Source organism: Vidua chalybeata, chromosome 5, assembly GCF_026979565.1.
Source record: "Vidua chalybeata isolate OUT-0048 chromosome 5, bVidCha1 merged haplotype, whole genome shotgun sequence".
NCBI lineage: Eukaryota > Metazoa > Chordata > Aves > Passeriformes > Viduidae > Vidua > Vidua chalybeata.
In genome coordinates, this window is record NC_071534.1 from 65,843,017 (window position 1) to 65,869,174 (window position 26,158).

General features: G+C 42.3%; 1 protein-coding gene across 3 annotated transcripts in view; it reads left to right on the forward strand.

The window, feature by feature from the left end:
• BEND7 (BEN domain containing 7) overlaps positions 1–23,759 on the forward strand; it is a 46,771-nt gene extending 23,012 nt beyond the window's left edge. For 2 of the 3 annotated variants that reach the window (XM_053943872.1, XM_053943874.1), the window contains 4 exons: positions 3,811–4,036; positions 8,868–8,987; positions 17,058–17,108; positions 21,827–23,759. In XM_053943872.1, the coding sequence (XP_053799847.1) occupies positions 3,811–4,036; positions 8,868–8,987; positions 17,058–17,108; positions 21,827–21,888 (459 nt within the window). In that variant the 3' untranslated portion in view covers positions 21,889–23,759. Of the gene's footprint in view, positions 1–3,810; positions 4,037–4,295; positions 6,368–8,867; positions 8,988–17,057; positions 17,109–21,826 lie in introns of those variants that run through there. The other variant, XM_053943873.1, reaches the window with a different exon arrangement.
• Positions 23,760–26,158: the final 2,399 nt, after the last annotated feature.

Genomic DNA, 26,158 nt, shown 5'->3' on the forward strand with positions numbered 1-26,158 from the left:
GTTTGTGCTTATAATTTTTCTTTGCTTGTGGCACTCTTGTCAGCTTGAAACACAGTTTTGAAAACAGTTTTGTGCTTGCAATGGAATTTAATTTGGCTTTATGAATGTGCTTCATCACTGGACACAATTCTTTGTAGTTGCTAGTTTGATCTAAGGAAAAAAAGAGAAAACGTTTGGCTCATAAATCAGGTCTTCATCTGTCCTTCCATGCTTGAGCCCTTGCTTGCCACAACAGTTGTTTGACTAAATTTATGGAGCCAGAACCCCTTGGCAAAAACCTTGATTTTGTTTTGTCTTTGGAAAGAAAACATTTTAGTTCTGAAAACAGATATATTTAATGAAAAAATAAAATGTGACCTTAAATATTTTGAGAAGGCTTAAGAAAGTCACTTCTTTAAGAAAAAATGGCAGCATTATCTTTTTCTACTTTTTTATAAGCATCTCTGGTGTCGTCACAACCAGCATGTCTGTGTGCCTGAAAAAACCTGAAAGACATTTTACAAAGCACCATAAATGAATGTTCCCTTGAGAATATTCCACAGGTTGTCTGTAGTGTGTGCTGTGTCATACATCACCACTGCTGCCACTGCTATTTTGCCAACATTTGTTGAACTTTAAGAAGAATCCAAGTTTAATGGGTATAAAATCAGGGCTGCCAAAACCAGTGCAATTTGTCCAGACCTGCTGAGATGAAATACTACTACTTACAGAGGTGGAAAATGTCTTGTTGAGACAAACCCTCAATCTGGACCATGGATCAGAGAATCTGCTTTTTATATGCAATGATCTGATTACAACTCTTAGTTGAAATTGTGATTGTTTTACAGTTGTAATATTTCATTTATAACCTAATCATTTTTAATCTACATATTATAACCTACTAAAATATCTAGGATTAAATCTTATTCACTGTCTGTTAATTTTAGCACAGCAAAAGCCTTTAGCATTCAGGTCTTCTTTATTTTGTTGTTCTTCTTTATTTTGTGGTTCACAAACAGTTTACCCTCCAGTTCCTTTTGCCATGATCATTATCTATTAGTAAGTGCTTTTTCTTTGAAAAATCACATTCAGAGTGATCATGAAGTTCAAATGGTTACTGATTGTCTTTGATGGAAAAATAGCTAACTACTAAAGGAAAGCAAGAATAAATCATAGTTTTGCCTCCAGATTATTTAACTGATAAACAAATTGAGCCCTATAGTAAGAATAAAACAACCAAAGCTGAAATAATACTGATTCATCCACACTGGTACAATGGTAAGGTTTGAAATGTATTTTACAGCTGTATTGTAGGGTGGTTGGTGCACCTGCCAAAGCGTAATGCAGGTGTTCTAAGATAAGATCAAGAAAGAGGGAAACCACGAGGAGAGGAGAGAGAGCGGAGAGGCTCACTTGATTTTTCAGTACAAATAGAGAAGGTATCAGCAGGGCCTCAAGATCCTTCTGGCTTTTTGGGTTTTAAGTAGGAGGTGTCAGAAGAGGTACCACAGGAATAACTGGCTTTTGGTGAGGGTACCAGCAATAGTCTGGCCAGCAGGACCAAGGCAATGACTGTTCCTCCGCTCTCAGCACTACTGAGGCCTCACCTCAAATCCTGGTGTCAGTTTTGGGCTCCTCACAACAGAGACGCTGAGGGTCTGGAGCATGACCAGAGAAGGGCAATGGAGCTGGGATATTTATCCTGGAGAAGAGGACACTCAGGGGGGACCTTATCACTCTCTGCAAGTCCCTGAGAGGAGAGTGTAGCCAGCTGGGTGTCCGTCTCTTCTCCCAACTACAAGTGATGTGACAAGAGGAAATGGCCTGAAATTGCACCACAGAAGGTTTATTTTGGATATTGGGAAAAATTTCTTCCCCAAAATGGTTGTCAAGCACTGGAACAGGCTGTCTGGGGAAGTGGTAGCAGTCACCATCCCTGGAGGTATTTAAAAGATATGTAAATGTGGCACTTTGGGACATGGTTTAGTGGTGGGTTAATGGCTGGACTTAATCATCTTTAAGGCTTTATCCAACCTAAACTTTTCTATGGTTCTATAATTTCTCTGCCCTGGGTGTCTGGATCATTGAGGTCATCTTAGATGGCTATCACAAGACCAAAGAAACAGAATAGTGCAGGTATCCTTCATCACCCTGTCAGCTGCATTCTGGTTTTTGATTTACATGAAGTAGAATTTTTCCCAAGTTGTGAACTTGGCCCGCATTTATTTACTCTTGAAAATCTTTTCTGTCACCAGAAGTTTAGAAGTAACATATTAAAAACCCACCTACACTGGAATATTGTCAAATGTCAATAACTGACTGTTTTGCTGGATCCAGCATTTTCAAAGTTCTTGAGGTAAAAAACCAAATTTTCATCCAGAATAAGCTGAGGAACTACATGCTTCTTGCTATAATTTTGCTATAATTGCTACATGCTATAATTTTTTGTTGTTGTTGTTATCTGTATATTTTAAGATTCTTCATCCTGGCTTCCCAAAGCATTGTAATCTTCAGTTTTGTCACACAGTACACATCCATATCCCATGACAGTACATGCTTTGGAAATATTCTACTCGCTGCAACACTCTTCATACTGATGTTTAGAAATCCATGGGAAAAGAGTTACACAGCCAAATTGTTCTGAGACTGGCAGCCATTTCTTCTGTCTAGACTCAAGATGTTCACAGGTGATATGATGGGAGATGGCATTTGCTCTTGCTCTGTAAACTTCTCTGAAAATGCATCACCATTGCTGAATATATTTCATGTAGGGGAAAAAAAGGGCAGGTTCTTAGGAGCAAGGCTTATTCCTCACATTATGATCACTGATTCATTTACCTCCTTGCCAGCTTCTAAACAGTATTTTCAAAATTTTAGTTTATTCCCAATGTGTTTTCTAGATATGTAATTATTCCGTGAAGAAGTCTTACCATAAGCATTGTATGGTACTCACAGAAGAAAATTCTGCGAATGCTGTTCATGTAATTTCTGATATGTACAGACAGGGGCAGCAAAAAGACTCTTGGTAAGGGGACTTCCTCAAAGGCCTTTGTCTATTTTGGTCCTCAGTGTACTTGAGAGAAGACTCTTGTGAAATACATCATGATTTGCTTTTCTCTTCTTCCCCTCCATTTCACCTTGGCAATCACTTAAATCCCTGTGATTCACTGTTGAGGATTTTTGTACTGAAATAAACTGTCTGTCTAACATCATCCTCTTCTAAACATGCATTTTGGGACTATGAAAAGGAGGGACAAATGGATGCTCAGCAAGTGCTGGCTCCAGGGGCAACCTTGAACTCATCATCTGCTTATACTCATGTGGGCCATATATTTGCTGGAAGCCCTCTTGGGAAGCCACATGGATTGGGCCAGTATCCCTGCATTTGTGCTTCTTGGAAGTGCCTGGCTGCCCCACAGCACACTCATTCACAGCATTTGGCAGTGAAACAAGTCCATTATATGGTTAGATAAATGTTCAAAAAGCATCACTTTGGAGCACTGTTCTGCGATGATCCTGTGCTTTGTCATTATTACCCAACATTGAAAGGTATCTCCTGTCTTTTTGTTAGCTGTATGCCTAGAAATTATGTCAGTAGTTGTTAACTTTTACAGACGTTAGACAAGGAGTGTGATTGTTTGATTTGCCTTTTAAGGTGCTTATTCACTGATGGGGTTTGAATTCAATGAATTAGGCTGCTGTGGTCCTGAATAGCTGGGAAAAAATTCATGGTTTGATGAAGTGATTGTAAAGTCTCACCAGATGCATGATTGAAGTAAAATAATGTCTTTGAATGCTCGTTTAATTAAAACATTTGTATTCTTTTGGTAGCCAGAAGTGCAACTTGCAGAAGGCTTTGATGTCTTCATGCCAAAATCACAGCTGGACTCTATACTATCAAACTACACTCGCTCAGGAAGTCTGCTCTTTAGGAAGCTGGTCTGTGCATTTTTTGATGACAAAACTTTGGCTAACTCTTTACCAAATGGCAAAAGAAAAAGAGGTCTCAATGACAACCGGAAAGGACTAGACCAAAATATTGTGGGTGCAATAAAAGGTATGTTTTCTGCTTTCTTTCCTATGTGTAATTAGAACATATTCTCAGCTAAGGAGAGTGTAAGGGGATTAGAATTTCTGACGTGTGTTAGGTCTATTAAAATATGCAGTCTTATTTTTATTCCCTTTCATTCACTTGTTAAAAATAGCTTCTACAGGGACAGCTTGTGTTAATTTTAAGCCAGTGATCCTGGTTTCTGAAGTCAGGCTCTAAGGCTGGAAACTCGATGTTCGTGTAAGATAATTATTTTTTTCCCCAGATATCAGAGATGCAAAGAAATCTTGAAAACATAATGACAGTGTAACTGATACACTTCAATCAAGATTCTGAGTCTTGCACTGTATTTGGCTGTGTCTGCTCTGTAAATTTTTCAGCAGTTGGTGACTGGATTTGGGAGAGATGGAGGAAGATAATACTGGCATAAGATGAGTTTGATGCTCATAAGTACAGTGGTCCTTCTCTTGGGGGAGCAAATTTCTTGGTGTGAGCACCTTTTGCTGGTTGATTTTTCCTAGCAGTCACTGCTATCTAGCTTCCAGAAGAACATACGTACTTTCAAACTCTCTGATGACAACATATAAAGAGCTGGTATTATTAGGCCAGAGTTTCTGAACTGGGTTCTATTTTGAAATCTGATAGTGTAGGGACAATACCCACTTTACCAAAAGACAGGCCAAAAATAAGCTCTAAGAGAGGAGCTTATTTTAGAGATTGTGACTTTTCTCAGGTACAGATTGCTAACTTAGGGGACACAGGGAAATAAGAAGAGGTTCTGTGAGTCCATTGGCAGCAAAAGGAAGCAGGAGAATCTTCTGCAACCACCTCTGTGCCTGCTTTTGGACCCCTCTCCCCATGAAAGAAAGGCATTGACAAACTGGCTTGAGTCCAGTGGAGGGACCACCAAGACTTACGACTTCACCACTTCCCTGCTTCAGTGTCAAATGAGGGGAGGCTGAGAGAACTGGAGAGAAGATGATTCAGGAGAAACCTTACTGCTATTCAGAACTACTAAATGGGCTGGTGTGGAGAAGTGGAGTCAGACTCTTCTCAGAGGCACAAGAGGCACTGAACACGTGGAAAATTGCAATTTGATAAGGAGAAGCATTTTCAACATAAGGGTGGTTAAGCAGTGCAGCAGGGGCTCAGAGAGGGCTGCAGGACCTCCATCCCTGGAAATACTCAAAATGTGACTGGTCACAGGCCAGAGCATTACGATCTAGTTGGCCATGCTTTGAGCAGCAGGCTGGGCATGGAGACTTTCAGAGGACCCTCTCAGCTGTGCAGTTCTGCAGCAAAGTGTATGCTGTGCCTATGTCATAGTCCTAGTATATCTTACAGAGCAGCTGACAGACTTTCTTACAGTTACACTTGTATTTAGGTTTAAATCACAAACACTGTTTTGTACCTTCTTTTCTTGAGCTGAGTAATCTTCAAAAATCTGTCTGAATTCTCTCTATCTGTATCTCATTGTTCCTTAAAAGCTTTAATAAATAAGTTAAATGAAAGAAAGAGGAGTTCAAAATTACTTCAAAAAAACCCACTCTAATTTGAACAGCACTTGATAAAATAAATGTTTTACAGTAAATGCAACAGGACTACTAAATTAGCAGCTGGTATGCACTGCAGAGAGCAATGTTTCTCAGTAGCTAAGATTGTACTAGTGGAGCAAATTCTGAGGCTTGGCTTAACCTCTTCCCTTGAGTTTAAGAGAAAAAAGGAGGGACTTGTAGTTCCAACAGAAAAATTTAATCTGTGATGGTACTACTAGGTACCACTGCCATAACAGTGATCTTTATTGGCATTTACAGTATTGCCCAAATGCTAGTGCCTGATCCCTGATAGGGAAGCCTGTCCCTAGAAGCTGTGATGGAATAAGATGCCAAGGTCTGACGTCCTGTGGATCTTCACTCAGTCTGGCTCCAATAGCACCCTTCTTCCCTCCAAGGAGCTGGGCTATCAGACACTGTGGTTTCATTTATTCCAAGAAATAACTGAGCCAGTATGAAATCTCTGCAAGAACAACATCATGTTGTTTGCATTATTATCATTAGGACATTCTTCTACCACGTGCCCAGATATCCTTTAGTGGCACTTTTAGTGCTTTTCCATGACAGAGATACAAAAGGCTACATTAATGACAAAAATGGGTAGAGAATTTAAAGGAAGGACTGTTTGCTTGAAAATTACTCTTCCTGTCTGAAAACATTTTCACTGCTGTCCTTATAAGTAATTTAATGCTTCTGCAACAGAATTATTAGCCAGGGAGCAATTCTCTCTTTTGACTTTGGATATTCATTCAGTGGCACTTGTTGTATCAGTTGTAGTGTTTCTCCTGGGCAATCAGCTTCTCTTGTGAGTTTTTCATTCAGAACTGGGAATAAATAAATAAATAAATAAAGCTAGTCAGAAGCAGTTATTTTTCCTTTGTGTTGTTGACTAGAAATTCAGCCAGTGAAATCCTTCCCTGCAGAAATCAATGAGCTGTGTTCAGATATAAGTGTGATGTGTCCCTCAGGGATCCATAGTGGGACCAGTGAGATTTAATATTTTCATCAATGACACAGGCACTGGTTTCTAGGGCACCCTCAGCAAGTTTGCAGCTGACACCAGGCTGAGTGGTGTGGTTGATTGACAGGAGGAAAGGGATGCCATCCAGGACCTTGGCAGGCTGAAGGAGTGGGTCCATGTGAACCTCCTGATGTTTAAGAAGACCAATGCAAGGTTTTCCATCTGTGTCAGGGCAATCCCCAGTATCAGTATAGACTGGTGGATGAAGGGATTGAGAGCAACCCTGCAGAGAAAGACTTGGGGGTACTGATACACAAAAAATTCACAAGAACTGTGGGCATGATTCTGTGCCTCTGCTCCACTGTGCTGAGACCCCACCTGCAGTGCTGCATCCAGCTCTGAGGTCCCCAGCGCAGGAAAGACATGGACCTGTGGGAGCAATTCCAGAGGAGACCACTAGGATGGTCAGAGGGCTGGAGCATCTCTGCTATGGAGACAGGCTGAGAGATTTGAGGTGGTTCAGCCTGAAGAAGACAAAGCTCTAGCAGACCTTATTGTGCCCTTTTAATATATAAAAGGGGCTTGTAAGAAAGATGAGGATGGATATTTTACCAGACCCTGTAGTGACAGGAGAAAGGGGCAGTAGCTTTAAACTGAAAGAAGACATTAGGAATTGTTGGACATTAGGAAACCTTTTTTTTTTTGATGATGATGCTGATGAAACTATAGGAACAGTTTGCCTAGAGAAGCTGTGGATGCTCCATCCCTGAAAGTGTTTAAGATCAGCTTGGATAGGGCATTGAGCAATCTGATGAAGATGTCCCTACTTATGGCAGTGGGGTTGGACTAGATGGTCCTTAAAGTCCCCTTTAAATTATATACCAGTCTATATTTCTATGACAGAGGATCTGTTAATACCATACAGCTTGGGTGGACTTGAAAGGGCAGGTCCCAATTCTCCTGCCTCCTTGCTGTTGCATTCCCATTCCTTTTTGTCCACATTGTTATTTCTCTACCCACACATTGAGCAGTTGCCTGTTTTAAGTAAGTAGGAGTCACAAGTCATTGATCAGGTGCCCATTGTATCAGATACCACATGGATTCAGAAGGGAAAGGTTATTTCTACCTTCACAAAGATGATGTTTGTTGCAAATCAAACATTGTGAATGTGTAGGGATGTATTGGCTTCTGTGGGCAGCCCTCAGAGTTAGTCTGATGTCCTTGTAGATCAGACTGCACAGCAGAGTGTTGCTGATGCCTGCCTTGCCATGGTTTTGTGAAGCTGTTTGCATGGAAGGAGTTTGGAGGGGAGGATTACTTTTGGTTCTCTTATACTTAGCAGGTAGTGCTGCTTCAAAAGCGTGTGTATAAAAATACTGAAATTGTCTTTTTTTTGTTGCACGTTTCCCAATCCCATTTGTGTGATACTTATTCTCAAGGATTACAAATCCCTTGAGCTGGGACCAGCTTTCTCTCTTTGTTTGCCAGTCATAGTTGGACACTGGGCTCCGAGACCTCTGACCAAGTTTACAATAGCAATACTAACAGCAAGAATATTTTTTCTATTTCTGCACTTGTTTATTTTTTGCATACCTCTCAGTTGCATGATGAAAATCAATTGCATCAGTTTCACTCAATTTATAATTCTGTATTTTTTGTATAACACTGTTAGATTTGTTGTAAATATGGATTTAAAGATAACGTTGACTCTCTCTGTACCTTTTTTACAAAACACAAAATTGGACCTGTAGGATTTTTTTTCTCTGTAATAGTGCCCTTTTTTTTTTTTTTTTTTTTTTTAGTAGCTTTATAAAAATTCTATTCCATCTGGTTTGGTAGTATAAAAACTGTGGAGATTTCCACAGTGGTAGGACTTTACTCCTTCATGATTTTGCCTGCAGCCTTAGGAACCTGACCAAGGGGCCACCAAATGACCTGATCTTCAGCTCTCTCTCTGTACCATATGGAAGGCAGCATTAACAAGTGCCTGCCACACCTGAGACTCAGTTCTAAGTACACTGTTATTTTTCTGTGATCATTTTGTGTGAAATTCATGAAGACATCAAGTGTAGAACATTTCTCTGGACAGGCTTTTATACATAGTAATGATGCCATTCCTATGACATTTATGCAGCCAAGTCACTTCTGAATGGTGAACTTGTGAAACACTGTGTTGGGCTTTATTCTCACAATCCTACATTTGGCCATTAAAATTCTGTTTGATGATTGGATAATTTCATATATTTTGATTAACACCCTCTCCCATGTCCTTTTCTCCATTTTTGGTGGCACATTTCAAAAAAGTGGTATCTTTTTATTTCAGTCTTTACAGAAAAATACTGCACTGCTAACCATGTGGATAAACTTCCTGGTCCTAGGGACTGGGTGCAGATTCTTCAGGATCAAATTAAACTTGCGAGAAGACGATTAAAAAGAGGCTCAGGTATGTATAAAAATATGAGGAACAACATGTGAGTGTAAGATTAAAAGCTTAGAGCCTTTGTATCCACAGAAGTATTTTTCCTGTTGACTGTAAAGTTGAACTTGTTCATTCTATGAAAATTAGAACTCTAACACTTTAGCAGGTTGCTGTGGGTTTGGAATGGTAGCAGGTTTAGGAGCTGTCTCTACAGACAAGTTAAGTTTGAATGTTACTCAAATGTTGCTCCTTTCCTTTAGCATCCAAACTCTTCTTCCCAGAAAGTAGCTGATCCATCCAGGGTTGCAGGTAGAATTTTTTAAATTCTGTGTTATTTAGTCTGACAAGCCACTGACTGTACCATTAAGACATAACCCAACTGACCTTTCCCTCTAAACTGTATGTGTCTGGAAGAATAGATGAGTCTTCTCACATTCCTTGTGAAAGAATCAGAAAAAAGCCCCAAAACAAAAAAAGAAAACCCGGCCACCCACCCTGGTTGTGCCAGCAAGGCTCTGCAATACGTGGGAAGCAGCTTGCCAGCAGTAACAGGTAATCTAGGCAGGGTTTTGCAGCAAAGCTGCTCAGCTTGCGCTGGGATAACCTGGATGCTTGGGACCAGCCTGCAGCGAGCTCAGTGCTGAGCTTTCACCCTGACAGTGCGTGGCTCCTGAGCCCTCAGCTCCAGCCATGAGCGTGCAGCCTGGAAATCCCCAGCAGGGTTCTTGGGAAAGCAATGCTACTGATTAAGAGACATGTAATTGCCTTATAAACCATAACTAGTCTCCTTCTCATCTTCATCCCTCCAGTCCTACGATGGGCTTTCTCCATACGAGGCTTCACTTCCCTTTCTCAGCCTGCAGTTTGCTCAGGGTTGTATTTCTTGCCTGTCTCTCCCTGGGTATATCTGACACTGTTGTCTGAGGCACTTCACTTGTGCCACCTCCTTAAACACAGTCCTTTACTGTTACTGTATTTAGCTGCCTGCCTTTTCCCCTCTTCCCTTCTGCCCATCACCACAATTAAGTGCCTGTTAGCATCCATGGGATGGGAAACCCAATGGCTCCACAGGGGATGCTCACCCTGTGGTCCCTGGTGGTGAGCGAGACCGCAGGAAATGTCCTCTCCATCTCCCTGTCTCACAGGGCCAACCTTTTCTGTCCAAAGCTGCATCTCTGAAACACACACTTAGGCTGGCATCTGAAATCATTCTCCACAACGTTATTAATGCCAGGAGGGAAATGCATAAGATGGAGGAAAATGAGAAACACCCAGAGACAGAAATAACGCAGGGGAGGACAAAAGTTCAGATTATTCGGTAGCATAAGCTTCCCAGGGTAGAGAAACAAACCAGCACTGGCCTTAAAAAGGGTTTCTTGTGTGTTGGGGGAGGGAGGACAGAGGGATACAAGTTAATCTTGTTAAAGGCAGTGTCAGATTACTGGTTGTACAACAGGATTGCTTTCTGCCCCTTCCTTCTGCTTTTTGGCCTCCCCAGGACAGGAGGGTGGAAGTGGGATGTCAGGCTACAGTAAGGTGAAGGGTGCAGTGCAGGATGTGGGGATCAGAGGGTCCTTGGGTTGTCTGCAGATGATCCCTCAGGAAAGAGGATTGACCTAATTTTGTTTTGATTTTTATTTTCTTTCATCCTTTTTTATTTGCTTTTCTTCTTGCCTCTGCAGGATATTAATTAAAATGACAATGACATTCAGCTTCTGCTTTTCAAATGGGGCCACCTCTATCTCTGGTCCTTGCTCAGGATGGGAGAATCTGAGCTGAGGATATTGTATGTAAGCTAGAAAGACTGTGAAGGAAAATAAGTGAAGCTGAGTAGTGTGCCAGAATCAGATAGGCTCCCCTGTCTGTGCTGCAGAGGGAAGGTAACTTGTTCACCTGTATGTGGATGCATAGTGAGCAGCAGTGTAACTAGCAGCCTCTCAAGTTTATTTGTTGAAAAAAACCCTGCACAATACCTAGATTGATAGAAAAGCTCTTTTTTGTGCTGTTTACTGCCCAGTCCCTGAAGTGCCCCAGTTTCTCTCTTATGTGGCCACAGGCAGACATGCTGTTTTTAGTGTGTCAGGAGTGACTGAACACACCACTGTGTGTTGCAAGGCCACTTGCAACTTTTCAGCCACTGGTGGCTGTAGCTAACCCAACTGACCTTGCATTGAAGCAAAGAAGTTTCTCAGGCCTTTGTGACAGCAAAACAGTAGATGGGAGCAGAGAGGCAGGAGCAGGCAGCTGGTTGCAGTAACATCCTCATGTTGTTGAAATAAGATTTTTTGGTACTTTTATGATAGAATTGTGAGCTTCTGATATGAGGAATTTAGAGCTGACCAGGCAACAGATCCATCTACTCCCATATTCTGTGTCCAGCACTGGCTGTTAGCTGATGCCTGTGGAGCCCTGTAGGACCGAGGGAAGAATGTTATGATGTTTGGTAGGATAGTCTCTCAGCCCTCAGCAGCTTTATCCTAATACAGAACTAGTGATGTTGGAATTATGCACAATTTCTCTATTTATTGTGAAACCATACCAAAAATGTGTGTAATTTACAGAGACCAAAACAGGAGGGGAGGGCAAACATGGAGGGAAAAGCTCTTCCAGGACTTCATGTTGTAAACCTTGGCTTTTAAGTATTTTAAAGCTATGGCACTTGCAGCCACTGAGATGTGGGATTCATCACTCTCCTGGCTGAGCTCTTGAGCTCTTCCAGTCTGCCTGTGGCTAGTGGAGCAGAAGCTGAGCAAGTGTCCTGTGTCCATACTCCCAGGGCATTCTCTTTTGAGTTCTCCACTTGCTCACTGAAACTTGCCAGCTGATCTTGTGGGGATAGGCTAAGGTGCCCAAAGAACAAATCTGAGCCACCATTAATCTAACTTTACCCAGGATTTTCTGAACCAATGTGTCTCCCTGGTGCTTGATCTCATTATTTATCTACATCAGTTCCTGGTTTGTCATAATGCACAGGCTTTATATAGAGATGATCCATTTATTTCAGAGATCACAAGACAACTTTTTAGTCAACACTGTGTTGGGCTAAATTTTAACAGCAGAAGTGTTTAAGAGAGAAGGGACAGGCTTTTCATCCTGCTTGCTTTCCCCCAAGCCATTCAGTACATCCTCTGATGAGTTTTTCATTTCAAACCAGACAGTAAGACGCTGCATTCATGAGCAGCCCTCTCCACTTTATCCTGTGAAACATTATTTCGGTCTGAAAACATAAATCCTGCTCTTTCAATTACAGTAATAATTTCAGAGAATTCTATCAAACGACTGGGGTGGATCTGCTTTTTGTAGCCCCTTCTATAGGGTGTACTCCCATGAGTGTTTCCAAATTAAATGAAATTATGATCACTAGATCATTGATGCTGCCCAGCTTCAACCTTATTTACCATATTTGGCTCATCTCCTGGAATTAGGGACTGAAAAAGCTCCTTATTTCAAAAGCTAATTAAAAAAAACACTTAAAAATTCTGCTTTCTAGAAAATAGTTCCTCCATGTAGATTTTGAAAGGTTGTTATCTTAAGCCAAATGAAAATTCATTTACATTCTGAATCAATGACAATATTTTTCATAGCTGGGAATATTCTATTTTTTAAATTTATTTATCTTGCTTCAGCTTTTTCTTAGTTCTTTTAGTTTATTGCCTGAGATCTGAGACTTGCGTAGGGTTTTTTATTTGTTAGATCTGAGAATAAAGCTGCCGCTGCCATTAAATTTTTATTGGCCCTGTTCAGTCTTTTCAAAATTTCACAAGTTAGCTGTCACAAAGGGGAGAAGAGACTCTGAGGTTAATGTTACAAACAGATGTTATAATTAAAATTAAAGAGTATGATAATATTCTTCAGCCTTGACTACTGGTCCCATGTCATGCCAACAGCAGAGCATAGTGAAGCACAGCTTCATGATGCCAGGTCTGTCTTCTTCCAGAAGAGAAGCTGAACCGTTTTGGTGGACGGGATGGGGTGCAGAGTTGCCCTGGAAGGAAAGAAGTCAAAGGAAGTGCGTGTGCATGAATTTCCTCTCTTAAAGCAGCATGAATTACAATGCAAATTGCCTCATAATTTACAGTGCTGGGCTTGCCCCAGCGTGGTCCCTTCACCCTGCAAAAGAGAACACGAGCAGGTGTCTGGCGGCCTTGCCAGTGGCAGCACAGAGGGAGACAGTCAGCCATTATCACAGAGATCTTAAAACGGGTAAAATCAGAGGGAGCTGACTGGCTGTTCCTGTCACCTCTGTGCAGGCACCGCATTCGAGCCTTTTGATTACTAAACTCTCCATCCATAAAAAAGCAGCAGGTCAGGGTTCACACATCTCCCACAGTAAGTTCTTCCTCCCTTTTTATGTTTTGAAGAGCCCGTGAGCTGTTATTCCATAGCGGCTGTCCATGGGAAAGCTGATGCTGTGGGGGTAATATGTAATAACAATAATATGTAAATTACCACATTGTGGGATTCCTGGGGCTGTCCAGGGGCTGGATGATCCTTGTGGGTCCCTTCCAACTCAGGATATGATGTGATTTTGTTCTAACACTGCCACAGTACGTGGGCTAGGAGCTGTTCATGCCAAGTGATTACCTGGAACCTTTGGATTGCCTGACTCCTTAAAGGAAAATAAAGCAATTTTGGAAAACATGCTGAAAATGTTCAGGCAAGATTCATTTAAATAAATAGTGTGCCATGACGCTTCATCCTTGAATTGGTGTTTAAAATTAATATTACTTTGTTGCAGTGTAAAATAGTGGGGAAGAAGGAAAAAATTTGGTTGGTTTTTTATTTTCCTGGAAATTTGCTTTATTTATTATCTTTTTCCTGGGAATATGCTGTTTCTCCCATGTCCTTGTTCAAACTGCTGCTTCCATTGTTTTGCATGAGGTTTTTTCTTCTTTCCATTTTTCTTCAGCCTTCTGATTCCCTGGTTTCTGTTTTTGACACAAAATCTACATGCTGCAAGAGATTGGGTTGATTTTTGCTTAACAATACATACAGGGCCAGGAAGGATGCAGGATGAAGTCCAGCATGTGGTACAGTGGGTATAAACCCACTGTACCAGTATTTTAGATAAAAAACAGTATTTTAGATAAAAAACAGCAATATTAAAATAGTAACTGCTATATTCAACTTCCCAGCCGTGAGCACGTGTGTACCTCTTTCCAAGAAAGCAGCAAGCGTACACTTAACAGACAGACACATACCTCAGAAGCTACACAATTTGGGGGGAATCTAAGGAAATGACCAGCATTATTTTGCAAGAGCTGCTGCACCCTATGTAAGGAAAGGACAGAGAAGAAGCTCTGAGTTCCCACAGTAGGCTCTCTTCCTGCTTGCCTTGTCTTGAAAGCTGGCTCAAGACAGTGAGGTTTGGCTGGCAGTCTGTGGGTGTGGTTGTCGAAGGCAAACCTTCCTTTCTTCTTGGAATGACATGTAAGAGACTGGTGGTTTATATCCATGTTAGGAGGTCGAGATGTTTGCCATTCCCCTGTGTTGTACTTCACCTGGAGCTGCAGTTACACATCCAGTTTCATAAAACAAATCCTGGCAGCTGCTGAGAAGAGTGAGTAGCTCTCTGAGCATCTGCTGCACTCCCACTCCCTTTCTGGCCCTGGCATAGGCATTCCTGTGGCCATGTTGTCAATTTTTAACTGGATCTGATCTTGGTGACTGTATAAACATTTATGCTGGCATGAGGAATGAGGCTGGAACAATTGGTGGAGAGCTGAACCACATTTATCAGTCTTCTGCCAGATAAAATGGCCAGGTAACTTCTGGTTCTGCACACTCAAGTCCTTACCTTCTGAAAGTTCCTTGTTTCCATTTGTTTCTTTCTGTATTATTGGCTTCCTCTGGTGTAAGCAGAGCAATTAGGCAGAAAGGTCATCACATCTCTGCAGCTACTTCACAAATTGCTGCAGAGATTTCTAAAGAAGCTGTCGCTACAGTGGGCAGCCCATTGGCACCACCCCTGATATTCATAGAGGGAAGGCTCTCCAGTCCATTGCCAGCACTCAGATCCGGCTTCCCCCATTTTCATAGCTTGGCTCCCTTCTACCCAAGGGGCCAGATGCAGCTTTGTCCCTTGTATGCTGAGTTGCTGTGCCACAGAATCACCTGGGGCAGGTAGTTCTTCACAGCATTGCTAGAAGTTGGCCTCAGACTGACATGATTTTTAAAGCCATGTATATACCATTGGCTGAGTTTTGGCTTCTCATTGCACCATGCTATCTTCTCCCTTGCACATCCAGTCCTTCTATCACTGAGCGTCTGGTCTAGATTCAAACCTGCCTAGGTGATCCCTTCCCACTTAGTGAGCCACCTGTCCCTTCCAAAATTCAAGGTTTTCACAGTGAGCTGTACCAGGCACTGAATTTGTTCCTGCTCAGGGTGCCACCATCTCAGAGAAAGCAGAAAAAGGTATCAATTCCAGGCACCGAGTCGCTTGCAAGTCTGTGCCATTAACTTATCAGGGCTCTGCATTTAAACCTTTTGTGGGAGGAAAGCTGCCTGATACTAGGGGTTTAGTTTGTTTATGTTTCCTTTGGTTCAGTTAATTTTGCAGAACTGAGAGCATATAGCTAAAAACTAACCTGACATGCAGGCATGTGGGAGAGACAGCAGTCTCTTTGACCAGGGATGGAGAGACAAAGGTTGATGGATTACATTAGAAAACTAATGTAGATTAGGAGCTGGATTAGACATTATCATCATGAAGGCAATAACTGAACATCCTCGTATGCAGAGCCGTGATAAAAAATGACCAGGGTAGTTGGCTTAGTCTCAAGTGGGAGGTGAACTGAGTTGCTTAGTTTATCTGCAGCCTTGGTTTTAATCCCTGTGGATATAGTGCAGTGAATGGATGTGAGCAGATACATATCCACCACACAGACCTTGTACAACGTAGTTCGTAGGACAAGGGGTGATCATTTTAAATGACAACATGGTTGATTTAGATTAGATAGAAGGAAGAATTTTTTACAATGAGGGTGCTGAAACACTGGCACAAGCTGCTCAGAGAGATGCTGGATGCCACATCCCTGGAATTATTCAAGGTCAGGGCTCTGAGCAACGTGATCTAGTTGAAGCTGTCTCCCTGCTAATTTCAGGAGGGTTGGACTGGGTGACCTTTAAGGTGCCTTCCAACCCAAACTATTCTGTGATTCAGTGATAATGGGCTTGTCCGGTATGACCACACCTCATTTGCAGAAGTGCCCTCAAAGATCTCATTGTGCTTCAAAGGCCTTAAATATCATGCTGCAGTGCCAAAAGACAAAGGTAATAGGACTTTGAATAGGGCTTGTTTAGGTTAGGCGAGGATTTCCTGTTACACACCTTTGATTTACTCAGGGTTCACATGCATGTCCCAGGTACTACAGCCTAACAAGTCCCTGCACATCTGATGAGTGAGGCGAGCTATGTCTGTGCATTCCCTTGGCCTCTGGCAAACACAAAATGAACAAATTAGGCTTTTAGCCTCCCTTCACCGTGGGCCAAATTAAGTCAAATGCCTCTTGCATAAGCTGTGGTTTGAAAGCACGTGTGTATATACACGTTAATTTTTCAAGCGTGGTCACGTGCTTTTTTAATTACACCGGGCACCCACCTGCATCTTTGAAGACACTTTGCCGTAGTAAATCTGTCCCCTGCAAAATGAGCTTGCCTGTGGTCATGGGAAGTTTGGGTGCAGAAATGGGAGTGTTCCTTTCCCTGCAGGCATCGGATGACTGTCGGTGGGTGGAGTTCTAGCCTGAAAGGCTCTTCCTCTGAGGATCGCTGGGGACTTCTCTTGTGACTTTATCAAGTGATCACAACTCCTCTTATCATACAGATATCCTGAAACCTTAAAAATTACAAGTGTTACTCCCTCCCATTGCTGGCACAATTGCTTCTTAACACCCAACTCCCTCTTCCAAGTTTGCATTTTTATTATATGACCTTTTCCTCCAAGCAGTGAGTTTTTAACAGAGTACTTGCAAATTTGCAGCTGAGGAAAGTAGATAGAAAATGCAAAATCACTTCACAGTCTGTAGCTTTTTAATCGCATTCCCATATTCAGTAAAAGTAATGAGATTTCTTGTTTATATTTGTAATCAGCAGAGGCAACTGACTGTGATGAGAAGCCGGACATTTCTCTACTACAAACAGGTAAAATGCATTAAAATTTTTATCAGTCTTCCATGTGTTTTTGTTTATTTACGGCACAGAAGCACTTTTCAATAATCCTGACTTGCCATGTACAGCTGGGTAATTGCATACAGGACTCTGCTATCTAAAGTTTTGAATGGTCTGTGTTAAAAAACAAATGCATCAGAATCTTACAATTTTCCCCTCAATTTCATATTCATAAAACCTCAAGGTCCATGGGAGCAGCTAAGCTAATAAGGCCTGTAAGTTACACTTCTTATGCCAGATAGGGACTTGTGCTCATTCCTGATATTTCTGGGAGTATTTTTTATCTCTTAACAGAGTTATTGGTAGGGACAAACACAATCACTTGTAGTGTCACATCTGTTGAGTTGTTGGAGGTATTAGCCATAATATCTTGGACTCACAGAAGGATTGCAGACATATTTACATGCTAGTTAAGTGTTAGTTTACTTATTCTTGAAGTGCAGCCACCCTGCCTTAAAAGCCTGACAATTGCTATGCAGCAGCTTGGCTGTGCAGCTGTGTAAACTGGGAAATAACATTTTTCCACACTGTTGAATTTGGTGTTGACTGAGACTGAAATTTGAAGCACCCTCACATTAAGAGTTGGTCCATCAGTAGGTGCCAGAACGGTAGGAGCTGAGCTGCCATCCTCTGAAAATCCAGAGGAGCCAGAGTCTAGGGAGATGGTCATTTCCCTGCATTTTAGAGTCTGTAATGTCACTGAGATGCTGCTTCTTATCCCCAAAGGAGAGAGGATCTTGGGCAGACAAATAACGTCATTGATTATAGTGCAGTTTTGTGTTATTTCATTTAACAACAAAGGGTGGTTGGAGATCAGCAGTGCCATTGCTGGAACAGCAGGACAGGGCTGGTACTGGGTTTCTGAGCACATCACACAGTACCTGACAGCTGTGGGGAGGACGGGAAACTACTGACCATCACAGCATCTGTCTCCTGTGCCAGGACTCCCTAATCTCTCTTGCGTAAGGGCTGGAGAAGGAGCTTTCACACCCCGCTGCTGTGTGCTGGAGCAGCAGCTGCCAGCCGTGGAGCGCTGTCGAGCACGTGCAGTTACTAAGGAATAGGACCAGCGGAGCAGTTGGGAGGACAAGCAGCTATAGTCTGGTTCTGGCATGGACCCAGGGGGGGCTGGGAGCACGCGCTGCCTGGGAGCCGCCGTCCTGCTTTCCTGGCCAGCCGCTGAATAATATGTCAGGGTACGGCTGTGATGAAAGGTGCAGGAAGCTCTGCATTGAAAGGTCCCTTCCAAGCAACATCCTGTTGGTTTCTTTTATGAGGGAGGGAAGCGATTCGGCTTCAAGAGGACCCTAATAAAGGTTGTTAACGTGATGTAGCGTTATCTTCTCATTGCTCCGGTAATCACATTAAGGAGCAGAATTAACAGTTTGCTGTACGTTTCTTGGAGCAGTTTCTGTAGTCGCTGCTCGGGTTGTACGTCAGGGATGGAGATGAACATGGTGAGATGGTTGTGGTAGAGAAGGCGACTCCCTTTCCACTCCACTGCAGATCATCCTGGTGGTCTGCTTGCTTGTACACCTTTGAGCATCCATGCATGCAGCTTTTGAGCTGAAATGCTTGTGTGTGATGTGTACTGTTCCACACTACCTGTGGAAGGATGCCTAAATAAGCCATGCTGCAGTTTATATTAGGGGGGAGATGATGCTCACAGGCTGTGAGCCAAGAATTTGACTCACACCCATTATTATATGTGTGCCAGTGCCTCTTTATAGGACAGATCTGTGTAATATCATACTGTTGTTGGAAGCAGATTATTTAAAGTGATACACAGACAGTATAATGACAGTAATTATGAGACAGAGCCAAAATATAGCTGCTTTGTATCAAGGAATGTAGCAAAAGAGGTGGAATATGATTTTTACAGGGGTCTTTCCCTGTTTTAGTACAGCTGGTTTTACAAAAGGGTGCTTGACAGGTTCTTTAAAGAGAGTCTGCGTGTAATTTATTCAGCTGTCTTCTCTGTTTAGCTTGAAAAATCTTTGGGGAAAAGTCTCTCTGACTGTGTTTGTACAGTGCCTCATGCGATGGGCCTTGGTTGCAGATGACAGCTAATATCAGATAAATCATGGCCTCAGGTATTAGGAAAAATTTCTTCCCCAAAAGTGTTGTCAAGCACTGGGACAGGCTGTCCAGGGAATCGGTGGAGTCACGGTCCTGGGAGGTATTTAAAAGATGTGCAGATGTGGCACTTGGGGATATGGTTGTTGGTGGTTAGTAGTGCAGGATCTTAAGTATGTTTTCCAACCTAAATGATCCTGTAACTCTGTGATCAGTGGCTAACCTGGTGCTTTGGTGTAATAAAACCAGAGTGAATTGGGTTGGTTGAGGGATCTTGCAGGACACTGGATAGGGAGAAAAGATGGGGTATAGGAGCTATCCATGAACAGTTGCTCTCTTGATCCTCAATAAGTGAACAAATTGTGAAACAGAAGCACCCAGGGAGAATTATTTGAATCAGTGATAAGTGTTGGTGTCAAAAAACAAGGGAAAACTCAGATCCCTTAAATCTGCCTTTCCAGTTCTGTCCTGCCTGTGACATCAATCACATTTATGAACAAGATCTGGGTATATGTGGACTAGCGATGCCAAAATGCCTCAGTCTGTATGATTTTGGATTATAGCCTCTGGCTGACACTTCATTTGGGACGCCTCAGTCAGAGGTGTGGTTGCTCTCAGCTATCTCCATCATTGGTGGGAAGAGAGCTGCTTCCAGAGGGAAGGCCAGGTCAGCTGCAGTTGTGTTTGGAGGTGTCTCTCTTTTGGAGCCAGCAGGACCAGGCTCCGATTGCAGTTATTTGGTGCCAGTGCCCACAGCCAGGTCTGAACCAGCTCTCTCTGTGCCCACAAACTGGCAAAGTCCTGGGATTTGAGGAGAGCAGGGGATGCTATGTTTTCAGAAACCTCTTTTGGAACTCAAAAGCCTGGTAAAAAATAATGAAGGTGGTATATCCTCATAAAGCTAAGGAAGACATTTTTCCCAATTATATTTTAGCACTCCTGAGTAGAAATGATGCTCCTGTGTTAAAATCACCCTCTATACTAAGAGGGCCTTGGCTTTAAAGGCTGTTGATTGAAGGGTGTTTAAAGTAAATTGGAAGAACTGTGGCAGTTAAACTTGTTGGGAACTTTGGTTCATTGACACATAAATCTCAAGAAAATACTAGAAGAATAGTCCCTAACAAATGTTATCAAAGCCCAGGTCTCAGAGAATTCCAGCTTTTGCACCTAACCAAAGCTGCAGGCTGTGTCCGGACCTGAGCTGAGACAGATCAGACAGCTCTGGGGGTAATTATCGTGGGCTCGGTGGAAAGGCTGATTAGTTTCTTGGTGATACAGGATACCTGGAGGGTGTGAGATAGATCTTTATCAGGATGAGGATGTGGCACTTTTTAGAGTCTTTCTGTGTAAGCTGGTATTGTGAAAAGGCTCATCTTATTTCAGTGTACAATTTACGAAAAGCATTGGGATTTTGTGGTTTCAAAGAAAAACAAAAGGAAGGCATAACCCATAAATTCGGCATGTGAGAACAAATGTAAGCCAGCTGCAACACCCTTTTCTTGAATCTTCATTTTATAAATTGGATTGGAAAGATGTAGGCAGGTTTAGGACCATGAGGTAGCACTCCTTACCCCTGCTTTGGACCACAGCCATGCTGAGAGTTTGTGTAGTTTCTCCACACTGGGGTTAATTTCAAGATGAGAAAGAATTTTGATATCCCTAACGGAAGCTGAAACACTAACATCCCCAGTCCTCAGGTCTAGGGGTGATACAGCTTTGTGAAAAGATGAGAGCAATCTCTTGGTAAAGAAACGGATGATAAGAAAACAGCAACAATCCAATTCTATATAGGTTGTCTCCTTTTCTCTTGAAATACAATATCAAGAAAATGAAACTTGGGAAAAAAAAAAGAAAAAAAAAAGTAAAACCTTTTCCAAAACCTTAAATATAAATCCTTTATTGTAATATAAATCTTTATCCTTTCAATGCATGATTGTATGAGTCTTCCCTTTTCATTGGGATGTATTTGCCTCTCAGGCTGATTGATGTCTGTCTTCTCTTTGCCCTGTGTTCTTAGCGCTCTCATCGTAATTCTTCTGTCCATCTTCCCATTGTTCTGTTTAGAAAAAGCACATTCTTAAAGCACTTTTAAAAAGATGGAATATAATCATACAGTGCACCTTTTATAGGTGTGTGTGTATATATATATTTTTTTTTTCTCCTATATGCATTTAGACTGCTGTGGAGTGGTGGGGTTTTTTACCAAATAAGATCCCAAAGTATGTACTCAAGGTTTAAAATTCATGGGGTGCTTTTTTCACTTCTTCAGAACCTAAACTTCAAAGGGGTGAGCATAGCAGTGCAGTTTGTGCTGAAGACTAATGGAGCGCTTTACATCTGAATTGGGCTGCACTGTATGTTGTGTGAAAAACTTGGCTGGCAAATTTTGTATTCAAAAAAATCTATTTAATTTGCTTTTCTGTAGCCAATTGAGCTCTACTCTAAATGGAATTCAGCCTGTGTGCACACCAGCAGTTCAGCCCCATCACTAATTAAAATTAAAACTCAAATACATTATTTCCATAATTCTAAAATATTTTTTTTGTTTCAAATTACTGATACCTTAAATTCTTACATTTTTTTAACTGATTCCTTCAAACTCTTTCTCCCTTCAGGTAACCTTTTCGACACCACAACAGACCATCTGATAGATGCAAACCCAGATTTTTCAATTTGAATTTCGCATCCTGCATCAGTGTTCTTAGCGGATAAAACATTCTCTCCTTTGAGTAATGTTCCTGCAAGCTCAGCACGAGAACTTCAGTGTACTACAAGACATGGGCATCCATACAGTTTTTCTTACAAGTCTATGTTTTTTCCATGCATTTTCCATGTAACCTCAAGTAATGAAACCACCAGATTGCTTCATTGTTCTTCATCTTAATTAAGATGATTTCCCTCCGCATCCCATGCATTACTGAATTAGTGGGGTATCCACTCTGAGGTCATTCTCTTGCCTATGTTTCTCCTTCATGATTGTATTTTTCCACGTGTTTGTATGCTTGCCAGCAGTGTCTCATCCTAAACCACAAAGTTGTGACTCTTCCTGTCCCCAAGGACCAGGGTGGCCTCTCTCTCCACCGTGAACCCTGGGGGTTTAATGAGCATCTGACTTGGTGAAGCTCTTTGCTTCTGCAGACCCATTTTTCCATTCCTGGCTGCTGTGGTACCAATGACCAGTCGCACACAGCTCTGATTAAAAAGTCCTTATTTGGTTTAGGAGGAAATAAAGTAGGGTTTCTCCCAGCAGTGCCCACGTTCCTAGTTATAGCAAGGAGAGGCTATTCCTCAAACAATTTCCCATACGTGGTCCTAGTGGGATGGCTCTTGAGCATCTTCATAGTGCAGATTGCTGGAGGTGGTCGTTTTCCCCTCACTGTTGCCCCCAGCTTGCTCAATCACCTCAATTTCAAAATGTATTAATTTTGTGTTTTCTAAGAAGAGGGTCTGCTCACTGTGATTTTTCAGCCACTGTCTGTGGCAACAATACTCACCTATTTAAAAGTACAAGTCACCTCTCAACTGGCACTGTATTGATATCTCAGCAGTTAAGACAAGTGAATCGATCAAGAAATTGCACTACCCTCTTAGACACTGAAAGGGTCAGGTCAGGGCTAAGGTAAAACCGTGTGCGGCCCTCCCTGTGAACCTTCATTTCTGCACCTTTCATCAGCACTAAATTCACTTTAAAAATGTCACAAAGAAATCTGGAAGGTCTTACCTGCAACACCTATTGATCACCAGGCAGTTTGAGCACGTTTCCTGCAATTCGAGGGAGAGCTTGCTAGAGCCTTTGACATTGTGTTTCCATTCCCTGTGTGTATCTTATCTTAGGTACTTTTTTTATTTTTTGGAAACTATTTGGCCTTTGAGTGTCTCAACAGAAGTGCTATTACAGAGTGGGATGGTTTTCAAAATGTTCAACCTCTTTTTTTAACAATCCTAATGCCTGTTTCTCAGGTGTCACAGAATACCCACAAATAACACTGAAGCCAACGTGAACACTTTGTTCTCTTGGCACCTGAGAAACCAGGCTCCCAGCTGTTCCCTGCCCACCTTCCATGGACTTTTAAGAATGACCATGTTCTCTCTGAAACTGTGGAATAGATTGAATGTGCACTGCAAACCTTAAATTTTGAGTCTTTCCTTCCTTCTTGGCTTGGAGTTGCCTGCATTGGGCAGGGGGCACAGGTCCATTGTGTTGTAACCCTTCAGCAATGAAATCAGCGTTTTGTAAATTTGGAAGATTGCATTTGTGTTTACTTACTGTGACTACTGTTCAGACTTTCTTCAGAAATCTTTTTATAGGGTTTATTAGAGAGAAGAAAAAAAAATCATTCCATATTTAGGTAAAAATGTCTCAATCTTCTGTATATATGTTTTATTAATATGTAAATATTTAGATATTTTTAAATTACTATGTTCTTAATAAAGCGACAAGGGACTAGTTGTGAAATGGTGTATAACATTGTGTCGTGTTACCAATCTCTGGGAAATCCTCTTTGTCAGTTCAGAAAAGAAAACCTACAATAAATAACTTTAATTGCATGTGTGTTCCTGTGTTCTATGCTGGATTCCCATATTTTAGAAGAATTACTTTGCCACCAGTGGACTACAGATAGGAAAACCCTGGAAGTTACCACCAGGATACTGTTTTTCCAGATGGCTCAGCCAGAAACCACACTGGCCTTGCCAATCACACCAACATCTATATCCAATCGTGTAATAACTCTTGAATATTATGAACTGATATGCTTGAAGTCTAATTTTAATTGAATTAGGTGCCTTTATAATCTGCTCTTAAAAGGTTAAGCTCTGCTTCTATGGAAACAACACACAGGAAGGACAAACCAATACTCATAGGTTGGAGTAGCTGCAAAGATATATGCTTGGTAATTCATTATCACACCCTCATCAAATGTTTAGCCTTAGAAAATACTTCCTGCAAAAACATGTTCCTGGTAATCTTCCATCAATTCCAAGGAGCCAGCGAAGTGAAGTGAAGCAGCAGCTCACCACACCTTTTTGGCTTTATACAAGGAGCACTATGGAGATTCTGCTGGTAGACAGTCCCAGTGAGAGCTTCCTTCACATTTCAGTGGCTGCCCAGATCGGCTGAAGCCTGGTGCACATCCTGCGTCCGTGTGGCGTGGCAGGAGCCAGTGCAGGCCCTCCCCTCTGGGGGGTGCTGAAGGAGCATCTCGGTCACAGATCACAGAATGGTTTAGGTTAGAAGGGACCTTGAGAGCTCCAACCCCTGCCATGGGCAGGAGCATCTTGCACAAGATGAGGCTGGCAAAAGCCCTGTCTTGAACACTTCCAGGGATGGAGCATCCACAGCTTCTCTGGGCAACCTGTTACAGAGCCTCATTGTAAACCAATCTCATTGGAAAATTATTTTTCTTAATAGCTAATGTAAATCTAACCCTCTTTTAGTTTAAAACTGCTGTCTCTTGTCCTGTCCCTACAGGCTCTAGTAGGCAGTCTCCCAGCCCTCTCTTTCTTACAAGCCCCCTTTAAGTACTGAAACACCACTCTAAGGTTTCTTTTTCTCTGGGCTGAGCCCCCCAGCTCTGTTGCCCTTCTCTGGACATGCTCCAGCACCTCAATGCCTTTGTTGTAGTGGGGAACTCAAAAGTGTCCCCAGGATTCAAGGTGTAGCCTTACCAGTGCCAAGTTCAGGGGGGACAATCACTGTCTTGGTCCTGCTGATACAGGCAAGAATGTTAAAGCGTGGCTTTGTTTGGCTTGTGTTTTAAAAAACAGGGATCCAGTTAATACACTGTTCCTTGCAAAATTTCAGTGGAGCACCTTAAATTGAGTTTAAGGTACAATTATGAGCAAGAAATGTTCCTGTGTGCTGCAATCTGCACAGCACTAATCTCATCTGTGCTGCAGAGCCAGCAGCATGTGCTGCTGCCAGGCTGCAGGTTCACCTGTTGGAACAGCTTTGGCATGGAGCAAGTGACTGCCAGCACCCACACCTGAGCTCCAGCCACGCTCCTGCTTCCTTGCTGGCCCAGTTGGCCCAGTGTGTCCCTCTATCCTGTGTACAGGACACTGGAGATTAATACTTTGGGTGAAAAAAATCCTTCTGAAGCTGAAGAGGAAAAAGGATATCCTCCTGGTAACATGAAAGGAAACTGAAGCCTGGGCTTTATAAAAAATGCATTAATTGCGAGACAAGAAGAAAGTCATCTCAAGTGCCTGTGACATGTTGGTTTAGAAACGGCTGGCTGAGCCTTTCGGGGGAAGCACACTCTGTCACATCAGAGTGGTTTGAGGATGGGTGGTCCTGATGCAGCCACCCCTCCTCTAGAGAAACCTTCTCCCCAAAAAGCCTACCCTCTGCTGAGGCCTTGCTGGGAAGTGCATTTCTCCTTCACTGGGCAAGGGAGGGGGCACAGCCCTAGGAAGAAACCCATGGGGCCACATCCTCCTAGAGAAACAGATGTTGCCAGCATTTTGAAAGGCTTTTCAAAAATAACCTCCTTGTGCATGTTCTCCCCCAAACCTAAAGCAGCAAAATGCCTTGTAGGAGGTGCTGAGATATCTCTTCTCCCTCCACTGGCTCTCCCACTGCTTAAGCATCCCCACAGCTGGGCTGGGGTAAGCACCTTCACTTCTTCCTGCCATGCTGTCATCACAGAGAGGCACAACAGGAGTTTGTACAAGTAGGTCAGGCATGATTTCTCATCTGCCGACTGCTAATAAAAGCCACCGATGTGAAACCTATAACATTATGTATATAAATAATTTAGCTCCGGTGTGTAAACATCAATTCTGGGTTTTAAAAATGTCTAAATAATTCCATCAGCTTTTTCTACCCCCTCCATGCATATGTTGTTACACCCAGCTGATAACAAGGGCAGTAACTTCATGTTAAAAGTGTTCACAACACCACTGCTGCCCCTGAAGCTACCTACAAGCATGGGGTGAAGAGCTTC